General features: G+C 30.8%; 1 protein-coding gene across 1 annotated transcript in view; it reads left to right on the forward strand.

Moving 5' to 3' along the window:
• Positions 1-16,493, forward strand: part of LOC105617163 — a 37,072-nt gene that overhangs the window by 16,708 nt on the left and 3,871 nt on the right. Inside the window, exons 10-18 of the mRNA XM_012198765.1 lie at positions 390-461; positions 1,497-1,662; positions 2,426-2,535; positions 3,143-3,318; positions 3,677-3,893; positions 4,558-4,679; positions 5,136-5,312; positions 12,103-12,417; positions 13,052-13,303. Of these exons, the coding sequence (XP_012054155.1) occupies positions 390-461; positions 1,497-1,662; positions 2,426-2,535; positions 3,143-3,318; positions 3,677-3,893; positions 4,558-4,679; positions 5,136-5,312; positions 12,103-12,417; positions 13,052-13,303 (1,607 nt within the window). The remainder of the gene's footprint in view (positions 1-389; positions 462-1,496; positions 1,663-2,425; positions 2,536-3,142; positions 3,319-3,676; positions 3,894-4,557; positions 4,680-5,135; positions 5,313-12,102; positions 12,418-13,051; positions 13,304-16,493) is intronic.

Genomic DNA, 16,493 nt, shown 5'->3' on the forward strand with positions numbered 1-16,493 from the left:
ATATATATATATATATATATATATATGTATATATATATATATATATAGTTTTTACAAATTCATAATTAAAAATAAGATTGCATCTTTGATGTAAAGATAAATAATAATGGTAAGAAATATGTCCCCAGTTCTCTACAATGAAGACAATAGTATATGGAATTCAGATATACAATGTAATGTTGCTTTAATGTGCGGACATAACTTAGGGGACCCGAGTACCGTCAGTGGGTCGTCTAAGACCCAGTTTATTAAGCCCCTTAGCACAGGGGCTAGAATTACAGTTCTCTTTTCTTCTCTTCCCCCTCGTATAATTACGCGCAAGCGTCCGAGCGCTGAGAGAACGAGAGGTATCGTTAATGTGACAAAGAGTTGTCTTGTGAACTCCGCAGTGCGACCTCGAAAGCCGGAGCTGATCATACGGGAGAACGAGCCGAAAGAATTGCCGCCCGATGTGGTCAGAGGTAACGACAACAGCAACAACAACGTTCGACGTGTGTGAGTGGCGTGGAACGCGATCTGGCGATTGCTCCTAATGCTCAATGTGTCCCTTTTGCGAGTGGCTTTTTAATCGTTAATTGGTTGCTGAATCGAAAATTTATCTGTGCATCAAATCGCGTAACGTGTCCCGCATTGGTGTGCCGATTAATAAAATGGGACATGAATCATTATTAACGCCGAGCATTTCATTAGTCATATATTTCTCGGGATCTACAAAGCAATATAAATTACTGATATATTCCATAAAATTACGATGTAATTTGTACATAATCCTGCTCTCGATATTAAAATTAATTTTTTGTTTGCATGAAAAAGTGGCCATTTAATGATAATATTCTTAACGCTCCATGTATTAGACTCACGAGCAAAATCCCCTTAATTAGTATATTTTAACATATTGTACATACGTGTCTGCCTGTGTGTCTTCCTTATCTCATTTAACTCGGTCAGAATTTTTAAAAAATTTATTTAAATATATGAGAGTCATACATGTAATAGTTTGCAAAATTGCTAGCGAATTGAAATGAAGAAATAAATATTGTTATTTGCGAGAGATGTGCGATCGTAAATCGTAAGAATGATATTATGTTATATATGATATAGCAATAGCTCTCGAGAGTAAACAATTGGATAATATCTCGTCGCAATGGTATGCGATGACATCCATGGGAAGAATGTAAGAAATTTGTAAGAGTCGTAACATGATCGATGTTTGAAATTAAAGCCACGCTGTGGCTCATGTTTGATCTGAGTATGTTATCATGTCACGATGATAGGTTCAACTCTCTCTCTTCTCAATATGAGTTCTTTTAACTCTCTCCGATGCTTTTCAAAATTTTCGTGTAGTGTGTGCAACTTTGCTTTTTCCGCGAATTGTCGTTCTCGAGTGGTCTAACAAGTTTACCGCCGAAGAAAAAAAAGAGAGGTGTTGAAATGTTTGATCAGCTATGAGTATCGCTAAAAGAGAAGAAGTAAGAAGGTTTCCATCTGAATTTCAGCTTCCGACAAACCTGATCTGGGACTCGAGGAACTTTCAAGCTTAAACGTCAAGTCGCGCTTCCAGGTCTTTGAGAAAGCTAGTACGGAGAACACCAATGAGATCGAACGATCACCATCACAAATCGCCGTCAAGAGATCACCCAGCATCCTTAGTAAACTGGCCAAGTGAGTAATCGGATGACATATTTCTTGAAATATTTTTACAGAATAAATTGCTTTAATTAAAAAATCTGTATATTCATACTATACATAAAATTTCTAAAATTTTCTCGACTGTTTATACATATGTATAAATATATATATAAACATTAGATAGTAAAGTCAAGTGTCTTTCTTCAATAATATACTGCTCTCTCTACGAGCAATAATTTTAAAACATGATATACTGCGACACAGATTTACTTCTGTTGAAGATAATAATAAGCCTGTAATTTCGCCGGATGGGCATTTCTCGAAACGACATACAATTATTAATTATTGCATATATTTTTTACATAGAGGATTAGAGTAATAAGTCAAATCTAATTAAAAATAATAAAAATTTTAATTCGCGAAATTGTTCCACTTATATAAATATAATCTCTCTCTCTCTCTCTCTCTCTCTCTCTCATTATAATTATATTACGATTTTGATTTTTTATAATTAGTATATTTATCAAAAAACGTATTAAACAATTTCAAGATTGTGATTATATTCAGATTTTTATTATAGCGATTATTAATTTGAATATAAATTGATAATTTTATTACATTATATATGTGGATACAAGTCAATATAAAGAGATTTTCACAGTATTCAGCAGTCAGCAGTTTCGTTTTTGTAATTTGAAACTCGAGAAAATACAGAGTAAATGTGTTACAACAAGCGTAACGGCGCATCCATCGTGTGCAAAATATCTATAACTACTACGTACGTTTTCTCATCCAGATTTCAAGCGAAAGGCATGGACATTGGCGTGGCAGACGAATCTCTCAATGGCATACCTTATGAAGAGTCCAGCGAAAGTGAGGATGAAGTGGAGGCAGAAGAAACCGAAGGTAATCAATAAGAAAATATCATCAATATTAAAAAAAAAATACGCAATAAAAATCTATAGATTTATTAGACTTGTTGAATATAAATTTTCAATTTAAATACAAATTTTTTAATCTGTCTCTGATAAAAAAATTGTTTATATGTCAACTTGACTGTCATGCGTCCAATTAATACACATCTATGTGGATGCAGGGTAGAGTTTGAACAATGTTAGTTATTGCATAGAAAAATAAGTTATATTTTAACTTATGTTACCTATCATATAAGCTTATGTATCTCATCATATTTGTGTCATAATTTTGTAATAAGTCATGTCATTGATCTGTAACTTACGACTTCGTTTTTTATATCTTTTATTGATGATTTTGATTCACAACATATGTTATATTAGCTTGTTATTTGAGATGATATTTATTATCCTCACTCTGCGTATTTCTTTTATGTACATGAATTGAATATTCACAAATAAAAAATATTAAATTTTAACAAGTCTTACCAATTTACATTTAATTTATGAAAGTTAAGTATAAAGTATAAAGTATATTATAGTATTAGGAGATTGATTATAAAAATCAAAGTATATAATTGTGTTTATTTTTTCCATTTTAGAAGTGGAAACTGAAATCGTAAAGTCAAAACGCACTACACGCGAACGACCGATCAGCTTTTCAAAGATGGACGACATCAAAAATCGTTGGGAGAGCACCAGCCAGCAGGGAAGACGCGAGGTTCAGCGCGAGGCTAGGAAGGAAGAAATCGCAGGAATCCGTTCACGATTGTTCTTGGTAATTTCAGTAATTTTATAAAAACTATAAAGGATAATATTACAATAAGATCGTAAGCTTTTTGTTATTATTTTATGATATTATTGTTTGAGAAAAAAAGTCACGTCCGTTATAATGGTTTTAATATTAACGCAGATGTTTGTATCTTTTTTATTATCATTACGCGTGTAATGTCATAAAAGTAAATTGAACTGTTCAGAGAACAGCTGCACATGTTTCTTTCGCAACGTTTATACATATATTGACCAGTTTTTTCCTTAGAAATCTGCTCTTTAAATACGACAGATTTTTTCTTTATATTTGCTGAATTTAATTTTAAAAATTAATTGTTTTAATTTCTTTTTTCTTTCTTTTACAGGGTAAACAGGGTAAAATGAAGGAAATGTATCAACAAGCAGTAGCTGGAAGCGACCGTGTTACGAAGATAAACGCAGCAGAAGAGATTCAGCACTCGACTACTCACGCTCGCTCCCTCAAAGAGAGATTTGAACGGGGCGAGCCAATCGCGGCGTCAGACGACGAAACTGATAGTAAACCGAAACCGGAGAAAGCCGACGAGGAGGTGATCGCAGCAGGTATAAAATGGACTTTCAGTAATTAAATGACTTGCGAATCGCGAAGACTAGAGAATTGCGAAAAGACCTAGACGTCGAGATGGTAATTTGAAATAGACTGACGAAATATTTAATCGCACTACTTGTTACATTACATATAATTGTAATTATATAGGAATGGAAAGGAATTACGTGATGAACTTAGAAGTACCCATGTAACGAAAGTCCAGTCGCAGTGAGAAATATATAACAAATGTTTTCGTCGTTTGTACCCTTTCATACTTTGAAGATATAAATAGTTATTCATAGTTACGCGCGAATGAAGGCACTTAATAATTTTTATATAATAGATTAACAATTCTTAAAGATCTTACAGTTATTAATCTATATCTGTCTTATATGAACTCTTTCGAGAGAAAAACTCAAAAGAAAGTAACCTAGTATTTCTTATAATACGAGACGTTCCGCGCAAAAACTCTCTACTGAATAGAAGACTGTGTTAAGAGGTCATATTATTATTTGTCGACTTTATATGAGAAATTATTTTTATTCCGAACAAAAATAGAGTTATGAGTTGTCGAATTGCGCAGGATGAAAGTATCTTTACTAATTGACAGTTTAAATTTATGAATGATTTATGATAATCTATATTTATAATAATATATGTTGGTCACGCAAAATACAGGCATCAGCAGGAAGTCCCGATCACTCTTTTTGGAACTGGACGCGACTGCAGCAAAAACAGGACGTCCAGTGACGCCAGTTCATCCAAAAACGCCAACCGAGACCTCACGACGTGCACGAGATGTAAGTTCGGTCTTTTATCTTTTCAGACTTTTATCTATTATATATATTATATTTTTAATTAAGCCAAAGCTCATGATTCACGAAAATTATTAAAACATGAATCTGCTAAAATTCCGAGAATAGAATGTTTCTATTTTTTATATACAGTCTTTTAAACACTTATAGCTTGGAAAATTAATTCTAAAATTTTTTAAATATGTATTTTTTCTTAATAGGTATCTATAAAAAATGAAAAATTTAAGTACTAATTTGTTTAATATAATTTCTATTCAAAAAAAGGTTTTTAGATTGTGACATTGATTAATATAAAATTCAAAGTAATATAGTTAAAAAAACAAAGAAAGTATCTTTGAGGCAAATGTATCTTGTTTTTGAACGTAAAGTTTTTCACTAAACGCACATGCAATGTCAATAATGCGTCCAGTAATGATAATTTCTGAAATATTTGTGAGAAAGGCGTTCATGGGTCGTCAAGTCTCAGACGATGTAGTGCGCAGCTCAGATACGACCGAGGAGATCCAAGTAGAAACGTCGGAAATTTCGAACAAGTTCAAATTTTTCGAGTCCTATAAGGAACCGGAGAAACAGCGGAAGCAATTTCGCATTACGCCACCTCGAGACGGTCAAGTCAAGGTTCGATCCTTCGACTTTGTTGTCGTTGATTGATTCATGTCTGTGTTAATTTTCTCTAACAATCTTATGCGTGTCAACTAATTAAACGGTAATCATGATTTACTACATGATTTATTTGATGGAGTGATTTTGCTTAAGAATTTTTATCGTCTCTGGAATTAATAAGAATGTAGTAAGCAGGAATAATTAAATATCCGAATTGAAGAATATAATTTCATTTTTATCGCTTAAATTATATTATTTATTTAATAATGACTGACTATTATTAGACTAACAAAAATAGACATATATAAAATTTTTATAGTCTATTGCTGGAGAATTATTTGAAATAATGACTCTCTTCTATTTGTGAAAGTATTATTATCGTGTATAGATAGATATATTTGTATTGTATTTCGAGTATATTGCATTTATCAATGATATTATTATCGATTTAACCTGAAGGATTTTCAGGTTATTGATAAAGAAAAAAATGTAAAGATATCTTAACACGATTTATATTATTATTAGAGATATAAGAGATAATTCATATTGTAAAAGGAGATATTGGTTTGCCGAGAAATAGCGTGATCTCATTTTCAATTAAGATAGGAGAAATGTGTGCGCTCATACATGTTTGACTGTTTTAATTGCATCATGTCTTTAATCATCCGCATTTTATGTACATTCTATTTTTTTGTTTGACTACTAAAAACACTAACGTGATTTTGTGTTATTTTCCGATTACATAACTCTCCATTAAATAACATTTATCCCTTAATTGCTCAAAATTTATCTAAAATATTAACTTCAAATTTTGGTTAAAGATAATTATAATTATTAAAATTATGATTGCCATACCTATATAATTAAAAAGTAAATTGCAATTAATTTTTTTATATTAAAACGAGAAGAGCTATTAGAGCCTATCAAGATAATTTATGCTATAATAAAACTTTATTGAAATAATAAACAACTTTTAATAACAATTTTCAAACGTTTCGACCTTTTTCAGATTGAAGAGGACTTTCTCGTTTTAATATAATTAAATTTATTCCGAGTAAAGCCGAGTCTTACAATATATTTAATTATTCTTTTTTACTTTAGATCGCGTCCAAGATTAAGTAACACCTGCATTCGCTTTGATTCTTATATTTTTTTGATATTTTACAGATAAAAATTTTTCGAATGATAAAAAAGTAATAAGGTATTTAAATTGTATCTTTTATAAATAACATTTTTGATATTCCTATTATAACAAAGAAAGTACTCCGCTCGAATCATAAATCTTATTTCCAATATTGTATATATATATATATCTTAGAAATGAAATATTCGTATTAGAGTTCAAAGAATGAAATTGTTATTTCGCAAGAATATAAAAATTTTTTATACATGAATATGTATAAATATGTATAAACATACATAAACGCATAAATATTCATAACATGTATAATTATATATGAAAAATATATGTCCATATATGTTCATACATTCTTCTTTCTTTTGTAAAATTATTTTTTAGTGAAATAGAAATAATAATAGTAATGTGAAAACATAAAAAATAATTAAAGGAATAATTTTCGCATTGTTTATTTTTTAGAAAAAAGCAAGTTTGGAAAAATGTAAAAAAATTGCTCATACATAATGATGCATAATTTATATATAATTATACATAAGTAATTTTTTTTACATTCTTTCAAACTTGATTTTTTTCTAAAACAAATAGTGCGAAAATTACCTTTTTAAAAGGAGGATATATAAACATATACGGACATATTTCATATATAATATATATGTTTTTGAATACTTATGCATGTTTATGTATGTTTATACATATTTATACATATTCATGCATGATAAATTTTTTACTGGGATAGCAACCCCTCATATCTTCTTTCATCTATCGATATATCCCCGCCATGAGATGCGAGTTTATCGATAATTATCAAAGTCTCACTGTCGTTCGCGAATACGGCTTAATAAAAGGGGGCCTCGTGCATCTCTTGGGGAACCGGCGGCAATGCGCCTCGCGCGGAACGCACGACACAACGAGTCGATTCCAACAAACCGGGCTGTCCTTGAACCCCCTCCCGAAGTGGTCAGCGCAGCAGCAGCCATACTTTTACCGTTAGTATTCCTACATCCTTCCATTCGTGAAGAGCAAGCGGGGCAACACAAGCGGACCGAGTACCGGCGCGTTGGGCCCGGGAACCTTAACCGAGGGAAGGCGCGACGCGCGACGAGGCCTCTCGCAGTAACTCACACACGTACACACACACATACACACACACACACACACACACACACACTCCCAAGAGAGGAGGGCACACACCGTCGGTCCCCTATCCTCTTGTGAACGGCATAGCAACCGGCTGTCGCGCCGTTCGTACGAACTTCTCACGAATCGAAGAGGAGGAGAGTCTCCCTCAAGAAGCGCGCCGAAGTGGCGAACCGGACTCGCGCAGTTTGAACGACGACGCTCAGTCTCGTTCCGCTCGCCAAAGGGGCTTTAATAATCACGGAAAGGTAATTATCGGTCCGACAAACGCTTCGGTTCTGTAATTGCGATAGGAAATACTGTGCTTTTAACATACCTAGTTACCCGAAGTTTCTTCTGAGCGACACATTCCGAAAAAGTGGTGCAAAAAGCAAGCTGATGAATCGTTAATGCCTGGATATAATGAGCGTTTCGGTTCATAGTTAACGATCTGCGAATAATTTACATATTCTTCTTTGAGAGACTTCTGTGAGAGAAATTGGAGACTTAATACTCAGGATTCCGGTTATAATTGAAGATTTTTTTTTATTAATATTTTATGAATGACATATTTATTTATAAGATCGACAGGAAGATTTTCTGGCAATTAATTGGAAAGCATTCGATGCGGCGGTTAATTATGCTCTGCGATTGCAATCAATTTTTCAAGATACCGTTTGGTAATCGAAGTTTCTTCGAGGAGGAATATTGTGTTCTACTTTCCATAAAAATTATACACTTCATATACATGAACGTTCCATTTACTTCGGAGTATTGCTGCGCGATTGGATTTTTCGGAGTACTGTACTTGATATCTAATATCCAAGCTTTCTAAAAATTGCAATGTTTGAGTCTCAATTCATGGTCGCTACGACAATTGAAAATAATTAATTTCAAATAATTAATTTGCACATCGATTAATTGTTTAATTACATTTGCATTCGATTTATATATATTATAACACACTGAAAAAAATCATAATTTTAAAGAAATATTTCTTTGCTCGTATTAAAAAAAATTATTTCTTTGGATCATTGAAAATTTCTTTGAAAATAAGATATTTTGTACAATAAGATATTGTTTCAAAGAAATAATTTTTTTGAATACGAACAAAGAAATATTTCTTTGAAATTAAGATTTTTTTCAATGTATAAATCGCAATCGTATTTTTCGGAATATTATCTGTATATTTGTTAACATAGGAGAAATCATAATTATAAATTATTCTGTATTGAATGATACATTCTGATGCGCTTGCAGATATAGCGAAAATTGCGTGAGACTTTCATATGAAAGTTTCAATTACTTCAGATATTTAGAGCGAATGATTAATATGTGCAACCGCAATGTGTTTTCATCGAATTGTTAATTGTTCGTAAGTAGCTTCCGATGAATACACAATCGAGATCTCTTCGTCGTGTGATTATAAGAGCGTTTCCGTCGACGATGAAGGAACGGACGTCGCTCGGGGGGGCGCAATCTCGACGTGGCTTGATTTGCCGCTTGACGTGCCGGCAGAGGGATACCGTGTGATCAAATATCCTTTCTGGACTGATGATTTTATGGAATTCCGTTGGAAGTACTCTCCCGTAGATCCTCTCGACTCTATTATCATAGCGCGAAATCCGACTAAGATATTACTAAGCATTTTTTCTTTTTGTTTTGTCAGAACTAAAAATAAAATTGTAATCTTCAGATTAGTTAATTTAAAGACTTCTTAAGCATTTTTAATTTAGAGATTTCTCAAGCATAATTTAGAGACACTTTTCGAAGTGTTTTTCATTTTAGAGAATACAGAACTATCTTTGCGACAGTAATCACCATTTTTACAGTTAATTTTTTATTAATTTATTAATATATTTATTAATATATAATTTATTAATATATAATTAATATATAATTTATTAATATATAATTTTCTGTAATATTCGCATTTACAATTTTAATTTAAAAAATAAATAACATAATTCATTTATGTGACGATTTACTAGGAGATTTCCTTAATTCAAAACTAAATGCTGTCATATAATCTAATATTGCATGGGAATTATCGGTTTTCTGACGTTTTCAAGCGAAAATTCTCACTGGATTAATTTGATGTTTATTTATTATTCAATATCTTTAATTTATTCAATAATACTATTCAACAAAAATCACTTTTTTTTCTCTTCGAAGTGACATAAATTTTCTGAAAATTTTTTCGCATTGAACATAATTGTCAGAATTTGCATAGCCCATCAGGATGTTGAGATGAAATGGATTTTTAGTCGTTTTTAACACTTTTTTTTACAGCAAAATGAAAACTTGCTTTTAAAGTCTACAACGATGTGCAATTTTATTGTGCAACGACATCGTGTTCAATGCGAAAAAATCTTTAGAATATGTAGTAGATACTTTAGATACTTAGATCTTAGTATCTTTAGATATTTCGGAGAGAGAATTTGATTGTTGTAATTTACAATGTAATTTTAGTTATCTTTTTTTGGTTCTATCTTTCCATTGCAAAATAATTAAAAACGATTAATTAATAATGATTGAAACGTGAACATAGTCGCTTTTTTCGTCTTTAATTCATATTGGGTTGTCTGGAAAGTTCATGTCAATTTTGAAGGAAAATTGAAACACAGAAGATTTAAATTTTTAATTTAATAAATTTCATTTATTAAATTAAAAAATTTAAATCTTTTGCGGCACAAACTTTCCGGACAACTCAATATTATACGTATTATTTATTTCAATTCTAATTACTTTAATTATTTCCTTCTAATTATATATATAACGTGCTTATTTTAAATTCTTAAAAATTTCGTTTTCAAAATAAACGAGACTCACACTTTTGCTACAGTACTGATTCGTTGGCATAAACGAGAAGCGAATGGAACAGATCAAGTGACGGCAATTGACCGTTACAGAGTGCGTATACCACTCTTAAACTTGTCAATTTATCGTCATTAAATGCTAACCTTGAAGCGGGTACCACAACCCTTTTGTCTAACTAAAATCGATTCATTAACAGTCCTAATCCCGATTTAAACTAGCGCAAGGGTAGTCTTCCTAAAATATTGCAAGACGCGAACAACCTTCGATCACTCTACGTGATCAGCAATCAGGTTTTCAACTTACCTGACCCACTTGGGTTCAGGTATAGTAATAAACGTGGACAGACCGATCAGGCGATTGAGAAGAGTCAAAACCTTTGTCTCGAGAAGAAAGACTCTGTTTTATATAATAGAAATCTTTATATTACAATTATTATCTTACAATTAGTTGAAATATGCAAAGCATGCTAATATTTATTAATTTACTTGTGTATGTTGCATGGCTTCTTATTAATTTATTTTCCACATTGATTTTTTCAAGATTGTAATTTGAGTGCAATTGAATTTTTTATCCATATAGCTATTTTTTCTTTAAAATATTATTTAATTCTCAAAAATATATTACGTTTACTGATATCATTATAATATAATATTTTTTATTAAAAAAAGAAAGATCTATATATGTACTTTCTACATAAGATTTATAACCGTATCGCTCACGCTTGACTCAGAATCCTCGAATGACTCATGCCGGATACGATTTGTAAAAAGAAACATTTCGGCCTAGCTGAGTCCTCCGACGACGTATTATGATTCAACCATTCAGTTTCAAAATTATCAAGCGATAAACAATATAGGTGTGCTCTTAATTGAATATCATCTGTCCTTGTCGTCTTATATAATCTCTCTCTACGAATTTCGAAACAGCATCAATTATGTGAATAAATGAATATGTTGATACACGAAGATATATTCAACTTGCAATAATTTCGTGATATATTGACGTCTATAAAAAAGTATGAGAAAAAAGAAAGAAACATAATTAATGTACAAAAACTTTAAATACTTACATAAATTATTAATAATTATTAAAATAATTAATACAATTAATTCTTTACATATAAAATATATTTGTACAATTTAATTTTATTTCTCTGATAAAAATAATTACTTTGTATTTCAAAATCTATTCGCGTTAAATTAAAAAAATATATGGTTTTGAATTATATAATTTAATTAAAAGATAATTTCAGAATAATATACTTCGAGTATGGTTGAAATTCGGGACGAAAAAATTTATTAAAGAATTATCAATTAGAAATACATTCTTTCATCAAAAAATCAATACATCATGAAAAAATTAATTGGATGCTACAGCAAACCTATAATTTACTACGCGAATTCAACATCGACAGCTAAAAAGATTTGATGGTTTAACAAAAAAATCATTAATGTTATTCATTAATTTTGTTATTTTAACATAGAAAATTGACTGTCTGTATATTACGACTATAGATTTGCTGAATCAGTGAAATTTTCAGCTGTGTTTTTTTCCATGATGTTCCGAAAATAAAAGAAATAATTTTATTACGAAACATAGTTCAATATTACCTTATATAAAAATAATAATTAAGTAGAATTATAAAATTGCTTTATAACGGGATAATAATGAAGTTATGTGATTTTTTCAACTTACATTTGATTGTTATTAAACATGTATTTTCTTTCGCAGATGGATTCACCGGATCGCGAGATTTACCGCGATCCAGACGTAGTCAGAGCCGATGACAGGGTGGACGAGGTGGTGCGCACAGACACAGCGAGGAAGATGCTGTCCATCTTTCGGCAGATGGAAGAGAATGCATGCAAGGAAGAACTGCCGGAGGGTCCGAAGCCCTTGAAACGTTTCACACCGCCCCCTGAGGATAAATTCGCCAAAGCAACGGCCTCGGACTCGGAGGAAGGCGAGGATGAAGAGGGCGAAGAAACCGATGGTGATGAAAGCGCTGAGGAGAGAGATCCCAACTATGTCCGTGCTTCTGATAAGGTTTATGTTCGCATAAGACTTTTTAACGAAAAATTGAAAAATTTTAAAGAAATACAAAAGATATAAATATATAAGAGAAGGATTATAATAAGAACGATATAAAAGTTGCATGTCTCATAACACATCGAATTAATATCTTTCTAAACTTTCTATTTCTATAGATATTATTTTGTATTTCTTTAAAATTTTCTTGTGTAAAATGTAATCTTTATTCTGTTTTTATATAATAATTTTTGGCTCGTAACCCTCTTTTTTCTTAGTTTTTCTGAAATTTATGAGCCTTATTACTAATCAGATAAGTAAAATGTAATGTTAAAATAAGACTAAATTATTGATTTCAATTATGAAATTTTTTTAGTCTGTCTCTTCTTTTTGCTCTTTTCTAACAAGTTTTCTTCACGCCAGATATATATAATTTCCTAATTATTAATAAATGCGATGATCTACTAAAATCTCGAAAGTGGCCAGAGCAAGGCTGCCTAAACGTTATTAGACAATTTTAAAAAGTCGACACAAATTTTTGAGATAGGTCATTGTTCCAAAATTCAAAATTTCGGAAAAACAGTTCTTTATTCCCGATCGACACGACTCCACCCTATAATTCACGGAATCATTTCGCCTGTTATCGAGCTAGGTAGAGGATGAATTCTTGAAACAAGCGCAGAATGCGGTGCGCGCCAAGACTCTACGTGCTAAGTTCGAGCACTGGGAGGAGACCGATGGCAAGGTCAGCAATCATCATGTCGCCGAAATGGAGATGGCCCAGGGTACGGGCGAGCAGTCCAGCATAGAATCGGCGAGCAGTCTTAGAGCTCGTTTCGAGTCCCTTGGCTCGCAAGCTAACGAGTCTCCGCGCACACCGAAGGTCAAAGTCAATCGATTTGTGGTAAGTACATTTTCTTGATCCATATAATCGCGCACGTCTCCTCGACTTGGTCCAATATCATATTGTGACTTGTCATTTGTGTAATTATCGTTATTCTTCCTGCATCTATTATAATTAATCATTTCATATCACCACTCCTCCTGATTTTTAATTACTATTGATTTAAATTTGGAGAACATACCTCTGATTCTTTTTTTTTACCGTAACAATATTACGCTTTTCTGATTAGTTTATAATTGCGATAATTAAAAAAATTTCTTTTCTTAAAAAAATTGTAATATAAAATATATTTGCAAGTAATATTAACTTTTTTCAAATATAAGTTGAAAAAATCATATCATAATTTTTATCCTGTTCTCATTATGTATAACAATTTTGCGATTTTAAATATTAGTAATATTTATTTTTAAATAAAGCTAAAATTATTGCGATTATAATCCAATCAGAAATTTTAAATTAAATATCTTTCCCGATAAATTCCCTTTTTTTTATTTATGGACGATTCGGCATTGTAAAGTATGCGCATGGTGTGATTTGAATTGTTGTCAGTCTGCCTGTGCTTATATCTGTTTTATATGTTAAAATTATAAGTGTATTTTATTCGTTGAGCATGTTTGTATTGCGTCAAAACAAACAATGAAATATAATATTTTAAAGTAATTAATATTTTTTAAATTAACATTTTATTGAGTTAATAAATGATTGCAGCATTTTGACGCAATTCGAACCAATGCGTGGAAAATGCACGATTAAGATTTTATTGTATTTTATTTTATTTTATGTGGTTCATCTTTTTTATGTAACGAAAATTTATATATTATTTTTACACTATTATAATAGTAAAATATATTTATATATAAACGTGTACATTCTGCGATGAAAGTTAATTATTGCTTATAATAATTTAATGTGATAATCTTTCATCTCATATATTTAATGGATTTTGCGAACATAAATTCATGTTATCCACTCTCTTTTTTATTACATCCTTTTATGGAACAAATAAGATAATTTCTCATCACATTACCGCTTTCAATTTTTTTGCAATAATATCGCAATTATATTAACATATAGTATATAAGTCATTGATAAATGTCGTATTGTAATATATCGGTATATATTTCTAAGCTATATTTACTTATTTAGTTTTTAATATCCGCGATTAAACAATAAGAATTAAAAATATATTTTAGAAAAATAATCAATCTGCTCTACAATAACAATCTAGTCTACATTACTAAAAATTATAGATCTAAATATTATAAAACTAAAAGTTATAAATCAATTATATTTCTAGAATTTTTCTTTTGCAAAGAGATGTATTTCTTACTAACGAAGTGTTGATGCGGTATAAAAAATAAATTCATCATTCAAATTCGCTCACCAAATCCACTCATTATAACGTAAAATGGATTCTTTATTGTTCATTGTTATGTGATTGGAAAATAAAAGTATAAAATTGCAGTTTCGCAGTTAAAACAGATAAAAATAGCTGGATAACTTAATAAAAGAAAATTATGTGAAACTGAAATAATTATACAAAATTTAATACACATTCCACATTAAGTTCCAATTACATTTCCTGCAAATAACGAAATTTTTACTTTTATTCCTTCATTGATTTTTATCGAGCATGATTGATGTGATTATCTTCTTTTTTATTTTTGGCGTTATTGTTCTTATATTTTTTTCTTCATTTGAAATCTGCCTGCGATATTTTGATCAAAATTCTGCCCGCTTGTGTCGTGTGGTAATATAAAGTGAAAGTAATCACAAACAAATCAAGTGCTCTTCTTTTTATGACGTGGAGCAGTAAAGGAAAGAGAAAGAAAGGGAGAGACGAAGAAAATACACACCAGGAGATTAATTCGATTACGAGAAAAGTGAGAGAAGAAGGAGAAGAAGATCGATGGAAGAGGAAGAGGAACCGTCGTTGGAACCGTGATGGAAAGGCAATTTTTTTTAATCTCGTGCATTAAGGAAAAAATAAACGGCAATAAAATTCGATTATTGTCGATTATTAACGACTTTGCGTTTTCTTAGGGATGATTTTAACACACTCGAGTTATGTTCGTATAGTACATATTAGCCTGTAGATTGTATCATATGTTATGTGTTAATACGTTATTGTACTAGAGAATTTGCGCGATTATTAGATTCGTTGAGCGTTTCGTCCAATTGCCAATTAGAATGGAAGATATATGCTATCGCAAAATCAATTCCAAACAGATGGCAATAAACCGTTTGAAGCATAACATGCCAAGTCACGCAGAAGAAAAAGCATGCAGAAATTTAATACATATTGATTTGCAGATTATGGCGTTATGAAAAGATTTAGATTTATTAATCATTATTTTCTTATAAATATTTTTATTGAATGATAAATTGAATTGGACAGCTGCAAAATTTTTCATTGCGTATGTAATAGAAATTTTGCTTTATTAGTAATCCGTGGAAATATTTGTTACACAGAAACGCTCAACTTATACATATAACAGAGAAAGAACTTTATTGTCTACTAATTTACTTTACACAATAAAAGACGAATGTCCATCTTTTGTGTCATACGTATGTTGGCTTTATCGTTGTCAGGAAGAATCTTTGAAAAAAAATAAATTCTTTCTATCCACATACGTGCGATGTATTGCTGTAAAACATAAGATGGATTCGCTTTCAAGCATTGAAATTCGTAACGATGTATATTCAATTTTTCCTTACTTTATTAATTAATTAGATGTTAGGTATCTTAATATTTTAATTTTTATTAAAGTGATGTAAACATTGTAAACTATTATAATACTGCAATGTGCCAAATTTTATTAAACTTTTAAGCGATTTTTTTCGAATTATAATTTTAATTTGAACGGAGTCTTTACTGGTGATTGATTCATCGTATAATATGCCTTTTTGATTTTTTTATATAAATGATTTACTTTTTAAAATAATACATAATAAATAATAATAAAATTTTCGAGATTTATCTAATATAAAATATTAGACTATGTATGAAATATATCAGCAAATGCAGAAAATGAAACTATCACAATATGAACATCAAGCACATATAACAAAACGGATTCAAAGTTTTTTCTCATCGTTACGATCTTCCTCTGCCGCTTTAGATTTCTAATTTTCATAAGTGCCAAGTTTTACGTTAAATGAAGAGAGAGAGAGAGAGAGAGAGAGAGAG

This window comes from Atta cephalotes, assembly GCF_000143395.1.
Source record: "Atta cephalotes unplaced genomic scaffold scaffold00001, whole genome shotgun sequence".
Classification (NCBI taxonomy): Eukaryota; Metazoa; Arthropoda; class Insecta; order Hymenoptera; family Formicidae; genus Atta; species Atta cephalotes.